Raw genomic sequence first — 26146 nt, forward strand, 5'->3', positions numbered from 1 at the left:
GTGTGTGTGTGTGTGTGTGTGTGTGTGTGTGTGTGTGTGTGTGTGTGTGTGTGTGTGTGTGTGTGTGCTAGTGCGTGTGCGTGTGTGTTGCGTACCGTATGCCGTTCCTCTGGTCGAAAGCTGGAATCATGGAGGCTGGGTGTTCTGACATCAGAGCCACTACCAGCTGAAGAACATCATGGATATTATCATCCTAGAGAGAGAGAGAGAGAGAGGTGGAGGTGGAGGGAAAGAGGGATGTGGGAGAGAGAGAGAATGATGTGGGAGAGAGAGAGACAGGGGAATGAGAAAAAGAAAGAGAGAGGGATAGGGAAAGGGAGAGAGAGGGGGTGAGAGATGGAGAGGGATAGAGAAAGGGAGAGAGAGGGGGTGAGAGATGGAGAGGGATAGAGAAAGGGAGACAGGGAGAGAGATAGAGAGATTATAGCTCCATACAGTAGAGCATCATCAATGGACAGACCTCTCAAACCTATACAACTACAGCTCCCGAGTGGTGCAGCGGTCTAAGACACTGCATCTCAGTGCAAGAGGTGTCACTAGAGTCCCTGGTTTGAAACCAGGCTAAATCACATCCGGCCGTGGTTGGGAAGGCAGCGCGCAATTGGCCCAGCGTATTCCGGGTTTGACCAGGATAGGACGTCATTGTAATGAAGAATATGTTCTAACTGACTTGCCTAGTTAAATAAAGGTAAAACATTATTATGTATATATTTTTTTAAAACAGCACAGAACCATGGGGACTTGAAACTCACCTCATGCATGGTTAGCAGGTAGTTCAGGATACTCTGCAGCTCATCCTCCTTCACGCCTCGGTCCTAAGAAATTACATACATATTTTCACATTGACCAAAGAAACAATGTGTTCCTACTATTAACAGAAACAGATGGGAAACTGCCTTAGATTGCTTAATAATCACTGGCAGGTCTGCTATATACTGTAGCTAACGCCAGAGTGTTTGTATGCCAGTATCCAGGAGATAAACGTAAGCATGGTACTTCTATGCCAGTGCTGAGCTATGCTGGTGACGGATAATAATTCAAATTTTGGAACCAGTTGATAAATGCTGGTTTGTGAGATGACTATAATATTGCAGCACGTTCAGTGTTTGTTCCCCAGTCTCCTGTTGTTGTTTACAGTGATGTAAAGTTTAAACACTTCTGATGAGGAACCAGACTCTCTGCAGGAACAGATTGGAAGTTGATTGCTGTTTGAGCTGTGTGTGTGTGTGTGTGTGTGTGTGTGTGCGTGTGTGTGTGTGTGTGTGTGTGTGTGTGTGTGTGTGTGTGTGTGTGTGTGTGTGTGTGTGTGTGTGTGTGTGTGTGTGTGTGTGTGTGTGTAGCTGATGCTGTTCAGGATTGTAGATATGGCTGCTGGGGGGTGGTAGTTGTGGCAGAAATGGAGCCTGCTGCCATGTTGTTGAAGCTAAGCAATTGATTTGAACACAACACGGATGGACCTGAACCTGCATGCTGATTGGACATTATGGTTCCAGAGCAATTACCCATGATGCCTTTCTGGTGGAGATAAACAAAATGTTTTGGTTTTGGAGTGGAGGTGCATGTGTGTGTGTGTGTGTGTGTGTGTGTGTGTGTGTGTGTGTGTGTGTGTGTGTGTGTGTGTGTGTGTGTGTGTGTGTGTGTGTGTGTGTGTGTGTGTGTGTGTGTGTGTGTGTGTGCAGTACCTTGAGGATGAGTTGTTTGAGGAACAGCAACATGAAAGCCCTGAGAGAGATGATCTCCTGCTGGGTGGGCCTTGGACCATCTGAGGACAAACACAGACCGAGTCACTGGGATAAATAACGTGCACACACACACACAAGTCTGATGTTGACTTCACATCTCAGAGACGATCCATCGCTATCAGAAATCTACAGAGCGCAGTACAAGTCAACAGGGTGCTGTATCCATAACACTGCCCAACCCAGATGACTGACCAGATATGAGATATGACACATTACAGACGGTTGATTATTGATTACAGCTGCAGCCTAGCACTATGCTCAGGACTCGGCGGTCTCGCTCTGTGAGCTTGTGTGGCCTACCACTTCGAGGCTGAGCCGTTGATGCTCCTACATGTTTCCACTTCACAATAACAGCACTTACAGTTGACCGGGACAGCTCCAGCAGGGCAGAGATTTGACAAACTGACTTGTTGGAAAGGTGGCATCCTATGATGGTGCCACATTGAAAGTCACTAAGCTCTTCAGTAAGGCCATTCTACTGCCAATGTTTGTCTATGGAGATTGCATGGCTGTATGCTCGATTTTATACATCTGTCAGCAACGGTTGTGGCTGAAATAGCCCAATCCACTAATCTGAAAGGTTGTCAGCATACTGTTCTACATATAGTGTACGTGGACAGGTTTCTGCCACAGAGAGATCAATAACACCAAGCTTTCATTTACACAAGACATATGAGAATGTATCTCCCAGAGTGAGGATAGTCCTCTGCTGTCAGACACAATGTAACACAACATCTGACTGTCCTGTTTCCCCTCAGAAATCAATGGAACCCCTTCAACACAGGCTCCCTCAGCTCCTTGTCAGACTGATTAATAGAAGCCATCTGAGAACACAGTACAGGGACAGAACAAGTCGCTCCATAACAGCATCCTTAACAACACAGCTGCATCCACATGCTGCATCCAACTTCATCACAACCAATTACATTCATGGACTGTTGATCCTCAGGCTCTCATTGGTTAGTTCAGTAAACCTGCCCTGAGCATATTGGGCAGGAGGAGGATAAGGTTCACTTTATCGATAAATGATTTATGTTTGTGTTATTAATGCAGAAATCCACTTTCTCCTCCTCGTTACAGTGAGTCAGTGTGACTCGACTGGTAATTAATCCATAGCAATCATGACAGTGTGCTTCCTACACAACATCCTATTATAGAGACTTAGGAAATTGAACTAATTTTACTTTCACCCTTGGCTTGGTTCAGATAAAGCAGGCAGTAATAGCTTTGGATAATATTTCACAGGGTTGATCAATACTCTATGTTTTCACTGTGGGTATACACAGGTTCTCAGCTATGTGCAAGATGAGACAAAATTGTCTGTGTCCAAAATGGCACCCTAATCCTTATAGTGCCCCATAGGGCTCTGGTCAAAGTAGTGCACTATGTAGGGAATAGGGTGCCATTTGGAATTTAGAAAATATTGTTACAGCTCTTATCCAAATGGATCAGTTCCAGACTCTGGGAGTGTGACCTGAAATTAGAAATGACTTCAGAGGATGTGACTACATAAGAGGAGCAGGACCAACAGACTGTGTGTCTAACAGAATAACTCAGAGAGAGACAGAGCAAGAGAGCGAGAACGAGAGAGAGAGTGCGAGGGCGAGAGAGAGAGAGAGATTGTGTGTGTGCGGGCGCATGTTAGGGATTGAGAAAAATTGAGACTGCACTGCAGTGGCTCTGTGTGAGAGGTTGATGCATTGGTTTAATTTGATGGCTCTCTATTTACAGACTCCCAGAGAAACCAGCAACAACATTTCCAGAGACAAAGTGTGTCTGTGTCCCAAATGGCACCTTATTACCTACATTCCCTACATAGTCCACTACTTTTGACCTAAGGGCCCTGGTCAAAAGTAGTGGACTATATAGGGAATAGGGTGCCATTTGGGATGTAGCCAGAGTGTACCTGCAGCTGCAGCTCCGTTCCAACCACCATCTCTTTGTTCTTATAATTGAACACTTGATTATCTACTAGCTCTCTCCCTATCTCCCTTTCCCTTTATCTCTCTCCCTCTCCCTCCTATTCCCTCTCTCCCTATCTACAGGCAACACCACAGTGCTCTGAGACACAGGAAAACCAGGTCTAATGGAAATAGAAGGATCATAACGTAACCTCCAGGTTCTAACCTCAACAAACATGGCTACTAACCTCAACAAACAGAACATGGCTACGAACCTCAACAAACAGAACATGGCTACTAACCTCAACAAACAGAACATGGCTACGAACCTCAACAAACAGAACATGGCTACTAACCTCAACAAACAGAACATGGCTACTAACCTCAACAAACAGAACATGGCTACTAACCTCAACAAACAGAACATGGCTATGAACCTCAACAAACAGAACATGGCTACGAACCTCAACAAACAGAACATGGCTACGAACCTCAACAAACAGAACATGGCTACGAATCTCAACAAACAGAACATGGCTACGAACCTCAACAAACAGAACATGGCTACGAACCTCAACAAACAGAACATGGCTACTAACCTCAACAAACAGAACATGGCTACTAACCTCAACAAACAGAACATGGCTACTAACCTCAACAAACAGAACATGGCTACGAACCTCAACAAACAGAACATGGCTACGAACCTCAACAAACAGAACATGGCTACGAACCTCAACAAACAGAACATGGCTACGAACCTCAACAAACAGAACATGGCTACGAACCTCAACAAACAGAACATGGCTACGAACCTCAACAAACAGAACATGGCTACGACCCTCAACAAACAGAACATGGCTACGAACCTCAACAAACAGAACATGGCTACGAACCTCAACAAACAGAACATGGCTACTAACCTCAACAAACAGAACATGGCTACGAACCTCAACAAACAGAACATGGCTACGAACCTCAACAAACAGAACATGGCTACTAACCTCAACAAACAGAACATGGCTACGACCCTCAACAAACAGAACATGGCTACGACCCTCAACAAACAGAACATGGCTACTAACCTCAACAAACAGAACATGGCTACGAACCTCAACAAACAGAACATGGCTACTAACCTCAACAAACAGAACATGGCTACTAACCTCAACAAACAGAACATGGCTACGAACCTCAACAAACAGAACATGGCTACGAACCTCAACAAACAGAACATGGCTACGAACTTCTTCAACAAATATTTTATACACTAGTATTGTTTGTCTCACTGTTTTTGCAACACATACTAAAGCAAAACAGGCCATGACGTTAGTAAGAACAACCAAAACAAGCAATCTATAACACAATATCTATTATTCATCAACATCAGTAAAAACAGAAAAACAAAACTGCCCAGAATGTCCAAACCCTTCCCCAGATCAGAATAGAAATGCAGCAGGACGTTCCAGAGCTGTCTATATATAACTCCCGCTACCACAGACAAACACACTCAGTATCCTACTTCACATAGATCTGTATTGTAGATCTGCTCAATATTTCAAATAGGACTGGTCTGTAGCTCTGGCAACGTTCTCCAGCCTACTGCTGATTAATGGTCATGGTGTTTGCTGTTTTCTGGGCTTCATGAGAAATCATTAACCATGTGAACTCTGTCAATAGAGGCTAAGCTGCTGCATCAACTATTCATTATACAGTTAATACACATCTACTTCCTCTGTGGAATAAACTGCACTTCTCTCCTGTGGTTACGTCCAAATGGCACCCTATTCCTTACATAGTGCACTACTTTTGCCTGGAGCCCTATAGGATGCCATTTGAGACAAAGACCAGGTTCATCAGCACTGTTCTAAGCTGACCTGTAGGATATATACAGTACTGCTTCCAACCATATAGTGTAGGTCTGTACCAGAACCTGGGCCTCTGAGCCTTCTGAATAGTTTCAGAGAGAAAAGCTGAGAGAGAAAGATGACATGACAGTTCAAGGGGATTTTGACTTCCAACACAGCAGACAGCCGCCTCATGGCAGCCTGTTACTACACAGAGAGGAGATGCCTGTCATCTCTGGACCTTGGGTGTGTGAGTAGTGTGTGGTGTGTGTGTTTACCCAGTCCTTTAGGTGTAATGCCACTGCTGGCCTCAGGGTTGCAGGTCCAGTAGTAGTACTTCAGACTGTGCATCAGCTGCAGCACAGTCCCAATACGACGGATGGTGTTGTAGATGGTTGCCGTGCCGATAAACTCTGCAGACAGGTATGTGTACAGAGAGAGCTGGACCTGAGGGGAGAGTACACACACGCATGAATGCGCGCACATACACACACACACAAACAAACCATTAACCTATACCCAGTGATTCTACATGAATATCGCTATCAGGTATAATCATTCATAACCCACTCCAGGCTGCTCAAGGTATTAAATTAAGGCTGTGAAGTGAGTTAAAGAGGTTCAAGCTGAGCTGAGCCCATCACCCTCCATGCAGGTGTAGAACAGAGAGCGAGACAGGCCGCTGTGCCTCACCATACACCATACACCATACACCATACATCACACTCCATTAGAACACACTATAATAGCCTCCTCTCATCACCCCCCTCTCCTCTCTCTCCATCTCTCCGCTCTGCTCTGTTCAGGCTCATTAATACAGCCTCTGTAATTACCAATAGACTGGACAATAATCCTACACAGTCCCTCTACAGCTTTTATTCCATCTAACGGAGAGGAGGTATCTAAAAGTGCTCCAACCCAGTTCTCTCTCTGTCTCTCTCTCTCTGTCTCCTCTCTCTCTCTCTCTCTCTCTCTCTCTCTCTCTCTCTTATTGGCATGACTTAACATTGTACATATTACCAAAGTTTACTTTGGAGATTTACAATATTAACATAATTAAAATAATGATAATCAATATTGTCCACGGGACAACAGTAACAACAATCTCTCTCTCTCTCTCTCTCTCTCTGCTCCATGTGAGAGGAGTGTGTGTGGGGGTCTGAGGATGGCCTCCAGAGACTCTCTCAACCACAACTCCTGAGACATTTCCCCTCAACTGTTGTGCATTTATTCATAAGAGCCACCAGCGGTGGTGTCAGTGAGGAGAATGGATTCTCCACACAACACAGCTCCTCTGATCCGCCTCATCCACTTCTCCACGGGTAATTATGTGTTTTCACTCTTTAACTTTCAATACTTCTCAGGGTTGAGGAGCTGATTGTGACAGCTGGCAGTAAACCTGAGTCAGTGGTACAGTCTTCAATACAGAGGAGAAAATATCCACTAATATCAGGACCCTGTTGTGTTACATAATGGATCATGGTAGAAGTGAGTAATGCTCTAAACAGTCTTCAGTGAGTCAGAACTCAGGTGGGTTACCATGGAGCTACCTGGACCCAGTGGAACCAGATTGGGTGGGGGTGTGGGGATGGAGCTTACTATGGCGGGGGTATCGGGCAGGGCTTACCTTGGCGGGGGTGTGTATCCAGATGGCTGCGTTGAACAGGATGTGGTCACAGAGCTGTTTGAGGAGCGGCGCTCCATGGCTTAACCCATCCAGGTACTTAGCGAAGGACAGGAACTGCTCCAGGACCGCACGCGTGATGTGGACCCTGGAGGACTGGGGGCGCAGGCAATGGTCAGACCACTGGATACTCAATCAATCAATCAACCAAGTCAACCAATCAATCAATAACATATAAGCCAACCATAGATTTGAATAGAGGGTTCACTTGCCTGTTTTAGCATGGGCAGTGCCATTGAGGAGTTTCACCATTTTGAAGTAATCAACTGGGATGTATAGACATTTCACCAAACAAGCAAAGTTTGAGAGCATTTGACTGAGCATCCAGGAGTCTTTCTGTTATTATTGTTGTCTGTCTTTCTGTCAAAATGTCTCCCGACCAGGTACAGGTAGTCTCTCCTAATATTCTAGCTGTGGTATAAACAGATCTAAACCAGATGGTAGGATGGTGTGAGTGTGAGAGCGTTGGCAGCGGGAGGGAGAGGAGAGAAAGAGAGAGAGACAGAGACAGAGAGGGACAGAGAGGAGAGAGAGAGAGAGAGAGAGAGAGAGAGAGAGAGAGAGAGAGAGAGAGAAAGAGAGAGGGATAAAGTGCTTCCCCCGTCTGGCCCCTGTTACAGCCACCTGTTCCTGGCCCTGAGATCTGGGCTCTGCTGGGCTCTGATGGATAGATGTCAGGATGCTACAGGACAGTCTGTCTGCATCCAAAAAGGCCCCATAGGGCTCTGGTCAAAAGAAGTGCACTATGTTGGGAATAGGATGCCATTTTGGACACAACCTGACAGCGGCTGGCTGGGGAAGCAGTGACACTACATACCCTTCAAAACACAAAGTGGATTCTCAAATCTCTTCCTCACCTCTGTGTCTCTCTGCTCTGTTCTTTGATCTGTAGTTTGATCTTATCAGTCCGAGAGCTACTGGGCTCCATGTTTCAAACAGCATTACAGAGTCCGTCTGACTGGCTGATGCCCTGTCGTGTCCCTGTCTGTTTCAGAACCATGGATCTATTTCTGGTCCTTTTCTGATATCCTTTGACTGAGAGTGAGGAGTAAAGAGGCTTTTGAACTACAGAGCATTAAGGGACATTGGTTGAAAGATATCAATCTACAAATAACTGTCATCAGCTGTTGCCTGGCACACCATAGAAAGTAAGAACGGGTAAACTTAAATTGCACTCTACTCCCTATATAGTGCACTACCTTTTGACCAGAGCCCTATTAGGTCAAACCAAACCCTGTAGATTTGGTAAAATGTAGTGCACTATATGGGGAATAGCGTGCTATTTGAGGTACAGTGTATGATGTATTGATTTAATTGATTGATTTTGATTGATTGATTGATTGAAATGATTGGATCATTAAAAACCCATATAGACACAACATCAAAGCAAAGCAGTACATACATTCAAAACTATGGAAGATGACAGAGTCCATGCCTTATCTCCAGTGTGCATTAGGGTTTAGGTTAGAGTTTCTACCTTCTCCAGCAGAAACCCGATTACAAGGAATCCTTTCCCTCCCAGCATCTGTTCCTGCATCGCCACCGAGCTCTTCAACAGGTCAACCAGGAACACCAGGAGGGTGGCACTGGAACACACATACACACAGGTTTAGAAGGATATGGACACACATCAGGAGGTGTGCAGGAGTGCGTACATAAAATGTCAAACGTAGATAAATTGCTCCTCTATGATGCAATACCATCATTATATCATACAGTATGGTGGTCCTGGGGCTGTCTGTGTCTCAGTAGTGTAGATTTTCCTGTACCATCTATAGGCGAACCTTGTTCCTCTGATATCTTACCAGTCAGGTAGTCGAAAGGAAAAATTATATAAGGCAGCAGCAGAATTGGAGATAGACAGAGAGACAGAGGGACAGACAGAGGATAGGCTAATTCAAGGTCATCTTCTGAGGAAGTCAGCAATCAGCTAGACTGTATATCCTAACCCCCCAGCTCCCAGCCTCATATCCTAGCCCCAGACTCATCTCCTAGCCCCAGACTCATCTCTGGGGCTATTTGAGGTACAGTGTATGATGTATTGAGAGAGAGAGAGAGAGAGGGATAAAGTGCTTCCCCCGTCTGGCCCCTGTTACAGCCACCTGTTCCTGGCCCTGAGATCTGGGCTCTGCTGGGCTCTGATGGATAGATGTCAGGATGCTACAGGACAGTCTGTCTGCATCCAAAAAGGCCCCATAGGGCTCTGGTCAAAAGAAGTGCACTATGTTGGGAATAGGATGCCATTTTGGACACAACCTGAGGCAGGGAGCCCCAGCTCCCTGCCTCATCTCCTAGCCCCAGACTCACCTCCTAGCCCCAGTTCCTAGCCTCATCTCCTAGCCCCAGCCTTCTCTCCTATCCCCAGCTCCCAGCCTGATCTCCTAGCCCCAGCCTTCTCTCCTAGCCCCAGCCTCATCTCCTAGTTCAAGCCTCATCTCCTAGCCCCAGCCTTCTCTCCTAGCCCCAGCCTTCTCTCCTATCCCCAGCTCCCAGCCTGATCTCCTAGCCCCAGCCTTCTCTCCTAGCCCCAGTCTCATCTCCTAGTTCAAGCCTCACCTCCTAGCCCCAGCCTTCTCTCCTAGCCCCAGCCTTCTCTCCTAGCCCCAGCCTCATCTCCTAGCCCCAGCCTTCTTTCCTAGCCCCAACCCCAGCCTCATCTCCTAGCCCCAGCCTTCTCTCCTAGCCCCAGCCTCTCCTAGCCCCAGCCTCATCTCCTAGCCCCAGCCTTCTCTCCTAGCCCCAGCCTAATCTCCTAGCCCCTGCTCCAAACCTCATATTGTAGCCCCAGCCCATCTCCTAGTCCTTTTATCAGTCTCTAATCCTAAAGACATGGTGTCCTCTGAGAAGAAGTGGAGGAGCTGTTTACTGCTGCATTGGGGTCAGTTACTGTCTTCGTAGTGGGTCCCTCAGTTAAAGCCTGTCCTGGCAGAGTGACTGTGTCTTGGCAGTATGACAGAGGCTCTCTCTGACACTCGCTAATCCGCTTTCCTCCCATCCTCCAGAGGGACTCTCTCCAGGCCCAGACACATCACAAGGACACAGTGATGAGCACACAGCAGGACAAGAGCCAGTGTAGTGGGGAGAGATGATGACCTTCTTAGCTTCTGGATACAGACTACGTCTGCAACTGTCTGGCGCCAGCACACTGTGTTGTCAATCACGATTAATGGCATTAATTCAATTCAATTCAACAGGCTTTATTGGCATGGGAAACATATGTTTACATTGCCAAAGCAAGTGAAATAGATAACAAACAAAAGTGAAATAAACAATAAAAAATGAACAGTAAACATTACACTCACAAAAGTTTCAAAGGAATAGAGACATATCAAATGTCATATTATGTCTATATACAGTACAGTGTTGTAACGATGTGCAAATGGTTAAAGTACAAAAGGGGGAAATAAATAAATATAAATATGGGTTGTATTTACATTGATGTTTGTTCTTCATTGGTTTCCCTTTTCTTGAGGCAACAGTTCACAAATCGTGTTGCTGTTATGGCACACTGTGGTATTTCACTCAACAGATATGTGAGTTTATCAAAATTGGACTTGTTTTTCGAATTCTTTGTGGGTCTGTGTAATCTGATGGAAATACTGTATGTGTCTCTAATATGGTCATACATTTGGCAGGAGGTTATTAAAAAGTGCAGCTCAGTTTCCACCTCATTCTGTGGGTAGTGTGCACATACAGTGGCCTGTCTTCTCTTGGGGCGGCAGGTAGCCTAGTGGTTCGAGAATTGGGCCAGTAACTGGAAGGTTGCTGGATTGAATCCCTGAGCTGACAAGGTAAAAATATGTCGTTCTGCCCCTAAGCAAGGCAGTTAACCCACTGTTTCCTGGGCACCGAAGACGTGGATGTCGATTAAGGCAGCCCCCCGCACCTCTCTGATTCAGATGGGTTGGGTTAAACGCGGAAGACACATTTCAGTTGAATACATTCAGTTGGACAACTCACTATGTATCCCCCTTGAGAGCCAGGTCTGCCTACGGCAGCTTCTCTCAATAGCAAGGCTATGCTCACTGAGTCTGTACATAGTCAAAGCTTTCCTTAATTTTTTGGGTCAGTCACAGTGGTCAGGTATTCTGCCACTATGTACTCACTGTTTAGGGCCAAATAGCATTCCATTTTGCTCTGTTTTATTGGTAAATTCTTTCCAAAGTATCAAGTAATTATATTTTTGTCATGTTTTGGTTGGGTCTAAAGGGACTCTTCTCTAGGTTAATCTGTCTGTATGTGATGGCTTTGTTATGGAAGGTTTGGGAATTTCTTCCTTTTAGGTGGTTGTAGAATCACTTTTTCCACATTTTGTTATGTTACAGCCTTATTCTAAAATGGATGAAATCGTTTTTTCCCTCATCAATCTACACACAATACCCCATAATGACAAAGAAAAAACAGGTTTGTAGCAATTTTTGCAAATGTATGACACTACAATGTATGACACTTGGCACACCTGTATTTGGGGAGTTTCTCACATTCTTCTCTGCAGATCCTCTCAAGCTCTATCAGGTTGGATGGGGAGCGTTGCTGCACAGCTATTTTCAGGTCTCTGAAGAGATGTTCGATCGGGTTCAAGTCCGGGCTCTGGCTGGGCCACTCAAGAACATTTAGAGATCTGTCTCGAAGCCACTCCTCCGTTGTCTTGGCTGTGTGCTTAGGGTCGTTGTCCGGATGGAAGGGGAACCTTCACCCCAGTCTGAGGTCCTGAGGGCTCTGGGGCAGGTTTTCATCAAGGATCTCTCTGTACTTTGCGCCGTTCATCTTTCCCTCAATCCTGACTAGTCTCCCAGTCCCTGCTGCTGAAAAACATCCCCACAGCATGATGCTGCCACCACCATGCGACACAGTAGGGATGGTATTTGCCAGGTGATGAGCGGTGTCTGGTTTCCTCCAGACGTGACGCTTGACATTCAGACCAAAGAGTTCAATCTTGGTTTCATCAGACCAGAGAATCTTGTTTCTCATGGTCTGAGAGTGCTTTAGGCGCCTTTTGGCAAACTCCAAGTGGGCTGTCATGTGCCTTTTACTGAGGAGTGGCTTCCATCTGGCCACTCTACCATAAAGGCCTGATTGGTGGAGGGATGCAGAGATGGTTGTCCTTCTGGAAAGTTCTCCCATCTCCACAGAAGAACTCTGGACCTCTGTCAGAGTGACCACCGGGTTCTTGGTCACCTCCCTGACCAAGGCCCTTCTCCCCCGATTGCTCAGTTTGGCTGGGCAGCCAGCTCCAGGAAGAGTCTTGGTGGTTCCGCACTTCTTCCATTTAACAATGATGGAGGCCACTGTGTTCTTGGGGACCTTCAATGCTGCCCAAAAAAATGTGGTACCCTTCCCCAGATCTGTACCTCGACACAATCCTGTCTCAGAGTTCTACGGACAATTCCTTCGAGCTACATTTGCAAACATTTCTAAAAACCTGTTTTCACTTTGTCATTATGGGGTATTGTGTGTAGATTGATCTGGAATTATTTTTATTCAACCCATTTTAGAATAAGCCTGTGGAAAAAATGAAGGGGTCTGAATACTTTCCAAATGCACTGTATATGTTGAAGAGGTTGGGGCTCAAGCTGCATCCCTGTCTCACCCCACAGCCCTGTGGAAAGAAATGTGTCTGTTTTTTGCCAATTTTAACTGCACACTTGTTGTTTGTGTACATGGATTTTATAATGTTGTATGTTATACCTCCAACACCGCTTCCCATCAATTTGTATAGCAGACCCTCATGCCAAATTGAGTCAAAAGCTTTTTTGAAATTGCCTTTGTTTTGGTTTGTTTGTTAGTCTATTAGGGTGTGCAGGGTGAATACATGGTCTGTCGTATGATCATTTGGTAAAAAGCTAATTTGACATTTGCTCAGTACATTGTTTTCACTGAGGAAATGTACGAGTCTGCTGTTAATGATAACGCAGAGGATTTTCCCAAGGTTGCTGTTGACGCATATCCCCCGGTAGTTATTGGGGTCAAATTTGTCTCCACTTTTGTGGATTGGGGTGATCAGTCCTTGGTTCCAAATATTGGGGAAGATGCCAGAGCTGAGGATGATGTTAAAGAGTTTAAGTATAGCCAATTGGAATTTGTTGTCAGTATATTTTATAATTTCCTTTAGGATACCATCAACACCACAGGCCTTTTTGGTTTGGAGGGTTTGTATTTGGTTCTGTAGTTTATTCAATCAAGAGAAATAACCATGTTTTACCATTTCAAAGAGTGAGGTACATCCTTGCTCGCACCTTCAACCCTGGGCAGGACATTCCCATGAAGTACAGGAGAAGCCATTTGGTTCCCTCTGCCCTCAAGGTTGAAAGCGATTAAAATTGGACCTGACCTTGTATTATTATCATGTTTGGAGAGCTCAAAGAGTTGAACAGTTTGATTTGTCTTGTTGTACTGTACATGTTCTGATTGATGTCTTTTCAGAAAGACTGGTCAGAATTGTATGATTGACTGATCACTTATCAGATAAAAGGGAAAATGGAGGGTGATACCTAGTCAGTTTTATAACTGAACGCCTTCAACTGAAATGTGTTTTTCGCATTTAACCCCTCTGAATCAGAGAAGTGCGGGGGGCTGCCTTAATCGACATCCACGTCTTCGGCGCCCGGGGAAAGGGGGGTTAACTGCCTTGCTCAGGGGCAGAACGACAGATTTTTACCTTGTCAGCTCTTGGATTCGACCCAGCAACCTTTCGGTTACTGGGCAGCTTCCTGGTGCCCTGTCGTTACACTAACATTTACGAGTTTGATAATTAGATTAGAATCCAGTTGTGATGTCCTTCCTTTTGTTTTTCCCCAGAAAAGGCAAAGAAATGTTAATTTAGGTGATTTTCTGTTTTACCAAGGATAAAAGACCAGAGTCTCTTTTGGTTCAACGAGGCCTTGTTTGCAAGCTCAATGTGTGTACAGACACACATTAGACTTATTCTCTCATAGGTTATTCTAAAAGACCCATATAAGCACGTAAGTCTTATTTGTGAAAGACATTTACCCTTTTTTATTCTGTATAATGTATTTCATGTATACTGTAATTGAGTGTTAATTCATTCGTGACTAATACATCTGTTAGTTGATTTGAGTAAATGCATTCCTCATTTATAGAGTAACTGTTTGATTTAATTTACGTTCACAATTTAGTAGGACAATCTGGAAATCTTAAATTTACAGAGTTAATTGTAGAGTTAATCACACATCACATATCATATGTTTGGGTCCTAACTTTGCATCCCTGCGTTAAGGTTAAGTCATCAGTTAGTTTAGTGGTAGACTCACTGGAATAGGCAGTCACTCAGAGTTCACTAGCTGGCTTGGCTGGGCTGGTATGGGATGGAACACTACCCATCAGGCTTAACCCAGGGCAGGGCTGGGACTACACTACCCAGTAGGCTTAGCCCTGGCTGCACCAGATAGAGGGCCATAGGCGGAGCAGAGCCTGGCTCAGAGCTGCTGTGTGTGTTTCTCCCCAGTGTGGTCTCTGTCACTGAGCTAAATCAGGATTATGGCTGAGCTCTGATTGGAACAGGGCTCAGTGGAGCGCTCTGATAAGGACAACACTGGACCTTCAGGACAAGGATCAGCAGGAAGGGGTAAATTAGAAAGTTGATTCTCAACATTCTCATAGTAGAAGACTCAGACACTTACTTGAAGGTGTCAGAAACTTCCTGTACTCACCAGACGGTAGTCTCCAACTGGGTCTCATGGTGCTGGTAGTTGTGCTGGGCATTGGGTTGATGGTAGTCCAGCTGGGAGAAGAGAGGAAACAGCACCTGGATCCCTCCTATTGAGTGGATGGCACTGTGGATGGAGTGGGTCACTATGGCCTTCACATCCTACCAGGGAACAATACAGTGTTAGTTTACTGTAACTTCATTAGACGTATATTAAAAGGACATGGGGTGAGACTAACCTGTTTTATAAGGACATGGGGTGAGACTAACCTGTTTTATAAGGACATGGGGTGAGACTAACCTGTTTTTTAAGGACATGGGGTGAGACTAACCTGTTTTATAAGGACATGGGGTGAGACTAACCTGTTTTATAAGGACATGGAGTGAGACTAACCTGTTTTATACGAACATGGGGTGAGACTAACCTCTTTTATAAGGACATGGGGTGAGACTAACCTGTTTTATAAGGACATGGGGTGAGACTAACCGGTTTTATAAGGACATGTGGTGAGACTAACCGGTTTTATAAGGACATGGGGTGAGACTAACCGGTTTTATAAGGACATGGGGTGAGACTAACCGGTTTTATAAGGACATGGGGTGAGACTAACCGGTTTTATAAGAACATGGGGTGAGACTAACCTGTTTTATAAGGACATGGGGTGAGACTAACCTGTTTTATAAGGACATGAGGTGAGACTAACCTGTTTTATAAGGACATGGGGTGAGACTAACCGGTTTTATAAGGACATGGGGTGAGACTAACCTGTTTTATAAGGACATGGGGTGAGACTAACCGGTTTTATAAGAACATGGGGTGAGACTAACCTGTTTTATAAGGACATGGGGTGAGACTAACCTGTTTTATAAGGACATGGGATGAGACTAACCGGTTTTATAAGAACATGGGGTGAGACTAACCTGTTTTATACGAACATGGGGCGAGACTAACCTGTTTTATGAGGACATGGGGTGAGACTAACCTGTTTTTTAAGGACATGGGGTGAGACTAACCTATTTTATAAGGACATGGGGTGAGACTAACCTGTTTTATAAGAACATGGGGTGAGACTAACCTGTTTTATAAGGACATGGGGCGAGACTAACCTGTTTTATAAGGACATGGGGTGAGACTAACCTGTTTTATAAGGACATGGGGTGAGACTAACCTGTTTTATAATGACATGGGGTGAGACTAACCTGTTTTTTAAGGACATGGGGTGAGACTAACCTGTTTTATAAGGACATGGGGTGAGACTAACCTGTTTTATAATGACATGGGGTGAGACTAACCTGTTTTATAAGGACATGGGGTGAGACTTACAGTTACCGGTCAAATATATTGGCACCCTTGCACGATTCACAATTTCTTGTAAAATAAGTTGAAATTGAAAAAACTTTTGGGTAAAAATTATATCAGTTGTAAAAAGAGAAAACAGATAATTGTGCTCCATTGCACTAAATTGTAAAGTGCAAGGGTGCCAATATATTTGACAGCATCTGTACCTGGATAAGGACAGGTAGTGAGACTAACCTGTAGCATAAGGGCGTGGGGTGAGTGGACGAAGATGGAGGCGTTCTCCTTGGGCGATGACTCCAGGCAGAGCTGGGCATCTGTAGCCTTGGCGTTGTAGGTGAAGGAGATGGAGCTGGCCAGCTTCCCATCATACAGGACCTGTTTATGGTGCTCTGCCAGGTGGATGTCACTCTCCGACTTAAACTTAAACGTACTCTACAGAGAGGGGAGGAATAGAGAGACAGACAGAGAGAGGGATAGAGGGAGAGCGACAGAGAGAGGGAGAAGAGAAAGGGAGATGGAAGAAAGACAGAGAGAGAGAGAGATAGGGACAGACAGAGAGTGGGAGAAGAGAGAAGAGAGATGCGATAAGGTATTGTATCATGACAGCTCATTCTTCTACTAAACTGGAGGTGCCATCCATACCTCAGCAGCAGTAGCAGTAGTGTCATATTTATATATTAATGGAACATGTTGCTGATCGATAACAGAGTCATTCAGTCTTAATGTAACCAATACATTAAGGATGGCAGGTGAGAGAGGAGCTCAATGAATCAATCAATGCATCATCAATTGGTATGTTATTAATCAGTAAATCAGGAATGTCCTCTCAACGGAGGAGTGAATAATGAATGAACGGCCACAGACATAGATGAGTGATGAGAGGCGAGACACATCCCTCTTCTAGCTACAGACATGATGATTCAGATGGAGAGAGATGAGACCTACACTGAAATAGATGAGACCTACACTGAACTGAAATAGTGGAGCTTCTCTGTCATGAAGAGATGTAGATAGCTGAGATAACAAGCAGAGTATACACTGTACCAGGCTCAGTAGACCAGACACACACTGGGGCTATTATGATCCCATATCCGCTAGTTAACAACCTCCTGGGGCCTGGTAGAGTAGGCTCAGTCTGCAGGCCTCTACAGCCAGCTGCTCTCTGACAACTCCACTATTACATGCAGACAGGACATACTAATAAAAGCCAGCAACAACGGAAGTGGGTGTCATCTATACCCTGTTAGACTGCCCTGTTTGTCGGTGTCTCCTATACCCTGTTAGACTGCCCTGTCTGTCGGTGTCTCCTATACCCTGTTAGACTGCCCTGTCTGTCGGTGTCTCCTATACCCTGTTAGACTGCCCTGTCTGTCGGTGTCTCCTATTCCCTGTTAGCCTGTTTGGGATAGGGGGCAGTATTTTCACGGCCTGATAAAAAACGTACCCGATTTAATCTGGTTACTACTCCTGCCCAGAAACTAGAATATGCATATAATTAGTAGATTTGGATAGAAAACACTCTAAAGTTTCTAAAACTGTTTGAATGGTGTCTGTGAGTATAACAGAACTCATATGGCAGGCCAAAACCTGAGAAGATTCTATACAGGAAGTGCCCTGTCTGACAATTTGTTCTACTTCTAGGGCATCTCTATCAAAAATACAGCATCTCTGCTGTAACGTGACATTTTCTAAGGCTTTCATTGGCTCTCAGAAGGCGCCAGAAAGTGGAATGAGAGTTCTCCAGTCTCTAGGCGAAAAACAGCAGGGGTTTTTGTGAGTGGTCCTTCTGAGGACAATGACACTGGCGCACGCGTGCACGAGACGACTCCATTTTTTTCTTTCAGTGTTTGAACGAATACAACGTCGCGCGGTTGGAATATTATCGCTATTTTATGAGAAAAATTGCTTAAAAATGTATTTTAAACAGCGTTTGACATGCTTCGAAGTACGGTAATGGAATATTTTGAATTTTTTTGTCACGAAACGCGCCGGCGCGTCACCCTTCGGATAGTGACTTGAACGCACGAACAAAACGGAGCTATTTGGATATAACTATGGATTATTTCGAACCAAAACAACATTTGTTGTTGAAGTAGAAGTCCTGGGAGTGCATTCTGATGATGAACAGCAAAGGTAATCAATTTTTTCTTATAGTAAATCTGAGTTTGGTGAGGGCCAAACTTGGAGGGTGTCAAATTAGCTAGCCGTGATGGCCGGGCTATCTACTCAGAATATTGCAAAATGTGCTTTCACCGAAAAGCTATTTTAAAATCTGACACCGTGATTGCATAAAGGAGTTCTGTATCTATAATTCTTAAAATAATTGTTATGTTTTTTGTCAACGTTAATCGTGAGTAATTTAGTAAATTCACCGGAGGTTTGCGGTGGGTATGCTAGTTCTGAACAAAACATGCTAATGTAAAAAGCTGGTTCTTGATATAAATATGAACTTGATTGAACAAAACATGCATGTATTGTATAACATAATGTCCTAGGAGTGTCATCTGATGAAGATCATCAAAGGTTAGTGCTGCATTTAGCTGTGGTTTTGGTTTTTGTGACATATATGCATGCTTTGAAAATGGCTGTGTGATTATTTTTGGGAGGGTACTCTCCTGACATAATCTAATGTTTTGTTTTCGTTGTAAAGCCTTTTTGAAATTGGACAATGTGGTTAGATAAAGGAGAGTCTTGTCTTTAAAATGGTGTAAAATAGTCATATGTTTGAAAAATTGAAGTTTTTGCATTTTTTAGGTATTTGTAATTCGCGCCACGCTATACCATTGGATATTGGTGAGGCATTCAGCTAGCAGAACGTCTGTCCCTAACAGGTTAAACTGCCCTGTCTGTTGGTGTCTCCTATACCCTGTTAGACTGCCCTGTCTGTCGGTGTCTCCTATTCCCTGTTAGACTGCCCTGTCTGTCGGTGTCTCCTATACCCTGTTAGACTCCCCTGTCTGTCGGTGTCTCCTATACCCTGTTAGACTGCCCTGTCTGTCGGTGTCTCCTATTCCCTGTTAAACTGCCCTGTCTGTTGGTGTCTCCTATTCCCTGTTAGACTGCCCTGTCTGTTGGTGTCTCCTATACCCTGTTAGACTGCCCAGTCTGTTGGTGTCTCCTATACCCTGTTAGACTGCCCTGTCTGTCGGTGTCTCCTATACCCTGTTAGACTGCCCTGTCTGTCGGTGTCTCCTATACCCTGTTAGACTGCCCTGTCTGTCGGTGTCTCCTATACCCTGTTAGACTGCCCTGTCTGTCGGTGTCTCCTATACCCTGTTAGACTGCCCTGTCTGTCGGTGTCTCCTATTCCCTGTTAGACTGCCCTGTCTGTCGGTGTCTCCTATACCCTGTTAGACTGCCCTGTCTGTCGGTGTCTCCTATACCCTGTTAGACTGCCCTGTCTGTCGGTGTCTCCTATACCCTGTTAGACTGCCCTGTCTGTCGGTGTCTCCTATACCCTGTTAGACTGCCCTGTCTGTCGGTGTCTCCTATACCCTGTTAGACTGCCCTGTCTGTCGGTGTCTCCTATACCCTGTTAGACTGCCCTGTCTGTCGGTTTCTCCTATACCCTGTTAGACTGCCCTGTCTGTCGGTGTCTCCTATACCCTGTTAGACTGCCCTGTCTGTCGGTGTCTCCTATACCCTGTTAGACTGCCCTGTCTGTCGGTGTCTCCTATACCCTGTTAGACTGCCCTGTCTGTCGGTGTCTCCTATACCCTGTTAGACTGCCCTGTCTGTCGGTGTCTCCTGACAGACTGAATGAGACAGGCTATGACTAACTATGGTCCCAACCTACACTGGATCAACGACAGACACAGCGTTCAAGTATGTCTGGGTCTGTTCAACAGTCCAAACCATAGTTTCAGAGGCAGCCAGGGAACAGAACACTGTGCATTCAGTCTATACAGTGTTAGGACACATGACACATTCAAACAAAGCACTTTGTATAGAGACACCAGGTAGCAGGGGAAACAGGAAAGTGTGGCAAGCAGCATTGATTTCACAGATTGATATGTGTAGCAGGCTTTGTGCATGTGCCATTAAAGTTATTCCTATCCTAAGCTAACCTATCAGTAACCTAATTCAGTCAGCCCAGTACATACCTTATAGCCCGCTCCCAGCTGATGAATGGCAAATATCTGAGCTGGGTTGAGAGCCTCAGAGAACACATAGATGGCCCCCAGCTGACCACAGAATACCCTGTTAGCATCAGCTGTCTCTGACGAACCCAGGAAGCACTTATCATAACTCTGAAAAGGGAGAGGAGAGGGTCAGTACACAGGCACACAGAGCAGGGGGTTTATCATAGGTCTGTAGCAAAAGAGGGCGGAGAGAGAGAGGAGACAAAGAGAGGGGAGAGGAGAGGATCAGGGTTGTACAGGGACACAGAGAGAGAAAAATAGGGTTCATCATAGCTCTGTAAAATGACAAAAAGAGGGATATATTTATAACGTTCAAACATAAACCACAATGACCAAACTTTCTCACTATATATGGCTCTGGGAAATGGTTAGGGCCATTATACAGACACTGAGACAGAGATGAGAGGATAGGGTCATGTCTTTTAAATCCTCCAGCAGACTCAGAGAGGTTACAACATCATCCAAACTTCAAAGACAGCTGAGCATCAGAGCAATTAACAGACAAAAAAACTGATGACAGCTTCTGAATGGGCAAATAGGATAATTATGAGAGAGCATGATTTACAGGGACTCTAATAGATTGCCACTCAGAGACGAAGGAAGGCTGGCAGACACTTAGGTCTGCATTCCAAATGGCACCCTACTCTGTATTTAGTGCACTACCTTTGACCATAGCCCATAGTGTGTGTGTGGCTGCCCTTATAAACATGTATGTGTAACCCTTGCCTTGTAGACGTGTGTTATAATAATATCCACTACACACACCCCATCCATCCTTAACTCTGCAGATAGGACGATCCTTAACTCTGCAGATAGCACCATCCTTAACTCTGCAGATAGCACCATCCTTAACTCTGTAGATAGCACCATCCCTAACTCTGCAGATAGGACCATCCTTAACTCTGCAGATAGCACCATCCCTAACTCTGTAGATAGCACCATCCTTAACTCTGTAGATAGCACCATCCTTAACTCTGTAGATAGCACCATCCCTAACTCTGTAGATAGCACCATCCTTAACTCTGCAGATAGCACCATCCTTAACTCTGTAGATAGCACCATCCTTAACTCTGTAGATAGTACCATCCCTAACTCTGTAGATAGCACCATCCTTAACTCTGTAGATAGCACCATCCCTAACTCTGTAGATAGCACCATCCCTAACTCTGTAGATAGCACCATCCTTAACTCTGCAGATAGCACCATCCCTAACTCTGTAGATAGCACCATCCTTAACTCTGTAGATAGCACCATCCTTAACTCTGTAGATAGCACCATCCCTAACTCTGTAGATAGCACCATCCTTAACTCTGTAGATAGCACCATCCCTAACTCTGTAGATAGCACCATCCCTAACTCTGTAGATAGCACCATCCCTAACTATGTAGATAGCACCATCCTTAACTCTGCAGATAGCACCATCCTTAACTCTGTAGATAGCACCATCCTTAACTCTGTAGATAGCACCATCCCTAACTCTGTAGATAGCACCATCCTTAACTCTGCAGATAGCACCATCCTTAACTCTGTAGATAGCACCATCCTTAACTCTGTAGATAGTACCATCCCTAACTCTGTAGATAGCACCATCCTTAACTCTGTAGATAGCACCATCCCTAACTCTGTAGATAGCACCATCCCTAACTCTGTAGATAGCACCATCCTTAACTCTGCAGATAGCACCATCCCTAACTCTGTAGATAGCACCATCCTTAACTCTGTAGATAGCACCATCCTTAACTCTGTAGATAGCACCATCCCTAACTCTGTAGATAGCACCATCCTTAACTCTGTAGATAGCACCATCCCTAACTCTGTAGATAGCACCATCCCTAACTCTGTAGATAGCACCATCCCTAACTCTGTAGATAGCACCATCCTTAACTCTGCAGATAGCACCATCCTTAACTCTGTAGATAGCACCATCCTTAACTCTGTAGATAGCACCATCCCTAACTCTGTAGATAGCACCATCCCTAACTCTGTAGATAGCACCATCCCTAACTCTGTAGATAGCACCATCCTTAACTCTGTAGATAGCACCATCCTTAACTCTGCAGATAGCATCATCCTTAACTCTGTAGATAGCACCATCCCTAACTCTGTAGATAGCACCATCCCTAACTCTGTAGATAGCATCATCCTTAACTCTGCAGATAGCACCATTCCTAACTCTGTAGATAGCACCATCCCTAACTCTGTAGATAGCGTCATCCTTAACTCTGTAGATAGCATCATCCTTAACTCTGTAGATATCACCATCCTTAACTCTGCAGATAGCACCATCCCTAACTCTGCAGATAGCACCATCCCTAACTCTGTAGATAGCACCATCCTTAACTCTGTAGATAGCACCATCCTTAACTCTGTAGATAGCACCATCCTTAACTCTGTAGATAGCACCATCCCTAACTCTGTAGATAGCACCATCCTTAACTCTGTAGATAGCAGCCTTCATCTTTCTCCTACATTACATGAAGCTATTCTCTCAATTTGTCATCCTCCCTTCCTGTCTCTTCTTCTACGGCCTTCCTCTCTTCAAACATCTCCCTGATAAATGGTTATTCAAATAGAAGCTTTGAAAAACGCAGCTCTGCTCCCAAGAGTAAAATCTGCCACAGCGCTGAAACTCAATGAGCACCACAGAGGATTTATGCATCTCGGGTGTGTGCCCCAAATGGCACCCTATTCCCTATATAGTGCACTACTTTTGACCAGAGCCCCAGGCTCTGATGATTTCAAACTGTGGCATATGATCAAATGCTGCACTTGCAGCCACAAACATTACATACACAAACACCACAACCACAAACATCCCAACCATCACAACCACAGATATCACAGACACAACCATCACAACCACACATATTACTACCACCACGGCTGTGTTCAGTGGGGACGAAAACAGGGGAAAACGGAGTGAAACAGATTATAGTTCCACTTGTCCAATAAGAAATGTTTCAAAACTGTTCAAAATGTGCCTCTGTGCCGTACTGAACACGACCTTGTAGAGGCCTCACAACAGGAATAAGCAGTGACAGGAGAGTCGGTCAACCAATCAATCAGCAATGAGGAGCATACTCACATCGCTGGTGTTGACGTGCCAGGCCATGTCGCCATAGGAGACCAGCTGACCATTGACGTAGCAACGGATCTCACTGTTCCTCCAGCGGTTGTAGATATGGACGATGCTGATCATGTACCACTGAAACACAGAGAGGAGAGAGGGTTAGAGAGAGAGAGAGAGAGAGACAGTGAGTGAGTGAGTGAGTGAGTGAGTGAGTGAGTGAGTGAGTGAGTGAGTGAGTGAGTGAGTGAGTGAGTGAGTGAGTGAGTGAGTGAGTGAGCATGCAGCTCCACACATAACACTAGAAAGTACATCCCATTCAATTCCACTGTATGAACAGGGTTTTAAACACAGCCTATTGTGTTTGCATTGCAGTCACCCAGATCATCTAGAGACCAAATAGGATCATGTGATTCAGTAGCTCTGACCTCATCCCAAGCTACATTACCATTCCTCTCTACACTCTCATCTCATCTCAACGCATAGCCAGCTGTTCCTGTGAGGAGGTCCATGTGAGAGTGTTAAACAGCACAGGTTATGATGTTCTCGCTCTCCCTGGTCTGTTGAGACTGGAGACACTGTCAGCTACTGGCTAGGCTTGTTTTGGAGTGTTTTGTTGTGACAGATATTTGTCTATCCTAACAATTGCGCTGCATTTTCTGTCCCTGATGATCTGTTAATAAAGTCAAACTGCTCACATTGTATATGATCTATTATGACATGTACTGAACCAACACAGCATAATTCAGTACTCCATATACAACATGCCTTTCCCAAACCACAGGTATACTAGGTTTGCTGTAAAGATCTTCTAAAGTTGTATTAAGATGCTGTCACTGTTATATGCCAGAGGCTGTATGCATCAAGCATCTCAGTGCTGATTTAGGATTGATTAAGCTTTTAGATCACAATGAATAAGATTACATGGATTCTAGATCAGCTCTGATTTTAGATCAGCTCTCCTACTTGGAGGCTGCGTTTACACATGCAGCCCAATTCAGGTCTTTTGCCAATGATTTGCATATCTGATGCCTAACTGATCTTTTCCCTAATGTGTAAACAGCACAAAACTACATGGAATCTCATCTTCTGACTTCCAGTTTATACATGGATCCCATTCCTGATACAAACACGATCCCCCATATGCGACCTCAGTCTGGACAGATCAGATAATATTTTACTCTGAAGAGTTATTTTTGCACAAGACTTGCTGAACCATGACCAGCACCTCAACATTTTTTTATTTATTTTTTTTTAATTTCAAGTTCTCATTTGCAACTGCGACCTGGCCAAGATAAAGCAAAGCAGTTTGACACATTTAAAGGAACAGTAATAGGAAATGAGCATTGCCTCTATGTGCTACTTCAGAGGCAACATCAGTGTGAATGCGCAAATCTGATATGGGTCACATTGAGTGTGGACAGTCACACTCAATGTGACCAAAAGATTGGATACAGAAAGAAAATCGGATTTGGATAGGGTGGCTGTGTAAACACAGCCTAAAACGCTTAATACATATAACAGAGATAATTAAGGGATTTTCCTGATAGTACTCACAAGGCAACAGGCTGGTGGTCAGGCCTCATCCATAACATTCTGACAAGATCAACACAGTCCTATAGAGCAGCAGACTGATGATCCTATTCTATCAGCCGCACCTCAACACACCATCACTCACATATGGGACCTGCACACTGCTGCATAAGCCCTCTACTGATCATCAGCTATGTGACTTGTAGGCTGGTGTAAGCACACTGACCATTGATCACTGATCACTACCAGGGTAACAGATGAAACCTGATCACCCTTGTAGTCTCCACTTGTACGGCCGAACTGCTAGTGTTTCGTTGATGCAAGTGTCTAAGAACGTTTCAGCAGGGCAGTCGCATGTGTTTGCAAGGCAGAGGTCCTGGGTTCTGGTATCGGTTTGAAATGGTACAATTAAACAAGCCCAGTGACGTCCGCCAAAGCATCTCTTACCTTCCTAGGTTGAAAGTCATATTTGACACAGTGCTGGAAGCCTTTGCCTTTAGACTTCAGCGATGTCACGATCAGACAGTTGCCCACGAAATGTGCAGAGTAGCCGATTCCTTTACTCGTGCGAAAGCTGCAAAAGAAACAGTATCAAAATTACGAGGTGCGAACATTACATTTCTAATTTCAGATTGTCTCTCTCGATTTGATGTTTCACATTGTAGATACTCAGGAAAAATAATGCCTTTCTCTCACTCAAGGAATGATTATCTTGTATCTATCAGGTTTATGTCAACCAAACACTATCCACACCAGAAGGATAATGATAGTAACTATTGTGTCTGTTTCTGACTAATTAATTAACTTTCCACTCTGGTCATCCCTCTCTTTACCTCACCCTCTCTCCGCCACTCCCTCCTCTACTCCCCTTGTGTTGGATGAATCAGAATTAGTTGGGTAACATAGATAATTAAGATGTTTTATTAACATAATATGCTTATGTGAGATACTTGTCATTAGAATGTATCCTTTGGATTCTGGTGTCTTTCAGTTGCACGTTTCCCTTAGCTGGGACTCAGTCACTTGGGGCCCAGAGAGGGGAGAGGTCAGACTTGTTTTTTTACATGTCTCTGTTGCTATGCAGAATGTCAGCAAGAGAGGAGGACAGAATGAAACATTGTCTTCATATGTGAATGTCTTTACCTATTCTTAAACCATGTGAAGGGATGGCGTGATTAATGGGGAACCAATTATTTGCCTCCACAATGTCTGTGCGCAAGTCACTCCCCTCAGTGAGCTTGTCCAGGAGTGGGGTCAAGAGGGG

At 44.7% G+C, this 26146-nt stretch overlaps 1 protein-coding gene across 2 annotated transcripts in view; it reads right to left on the minus strand.

Moving 5' to 3' along the window:
- Nucleotides 1–26146, minus strand: part of LOC106580977 (neurobeachin) — a 313133-nt gene that overhangs the window by 205394 nt on the left and 81593 nt on the right. For both annotated transcript variants that reach the window (XM_045703701.2, XM_014162593.3), the window contains exons 6-16: nucleotides 25330–25456; nucleotides 23368–23487; nucleotides 20244–20390; nucleotides 16375–16572; nucleotides 14845–15002; nucleotides 8652–8760; nucleotides 7118–7270; nucleotides 5769–5937; nucleotides 1683–1762; nucleotides 753–815; nucleotides 96–193 (exon numbers count right to left, since the gene is read on the minus strand). In XM_045703701.2, the coding sequence (XP_045559657.2) occupies nucleotides 96–193; nucleotides 753–815; nucleotides 1683–1762; nucleotides 5769–5937; nucleotides 7118–7270; nucleotides 8652–8760; nucleotides 14845–15002; nucleotides 16375–16572; nucleotides 20244–20390; nucleotides 23368–23487; nucleotides 25330–25456 (1422 nt within the window). The remainder of the gene's footprint in view (nucleotides 1–95; nucleotides 194–752; nucleotides 816–1682; nucleotides 1763–5768; nucleotides 5938–7117; nucleotides 7271–8651; nucleotides 8761–14844; nucleotides 15003–16374; nucleotides 16573–20243; nucleotides 20391–23367; nucleotides 23488–25329; nucleotides 25457–26146) is intronic.

The sequence above is a fragment of the Salmo salar genome, chromosome 20, assembly GCF_965601325.2.
Source record: "Salmo salar chromosome 20, fSalSal1, whole genome shotgun sequence".
Lineage (NCBI taxonomy): Eukaryota > Metazoa > Chordata > Actinopteri > Salmoniformes > Salmonidae > Salmo > Salmo salar.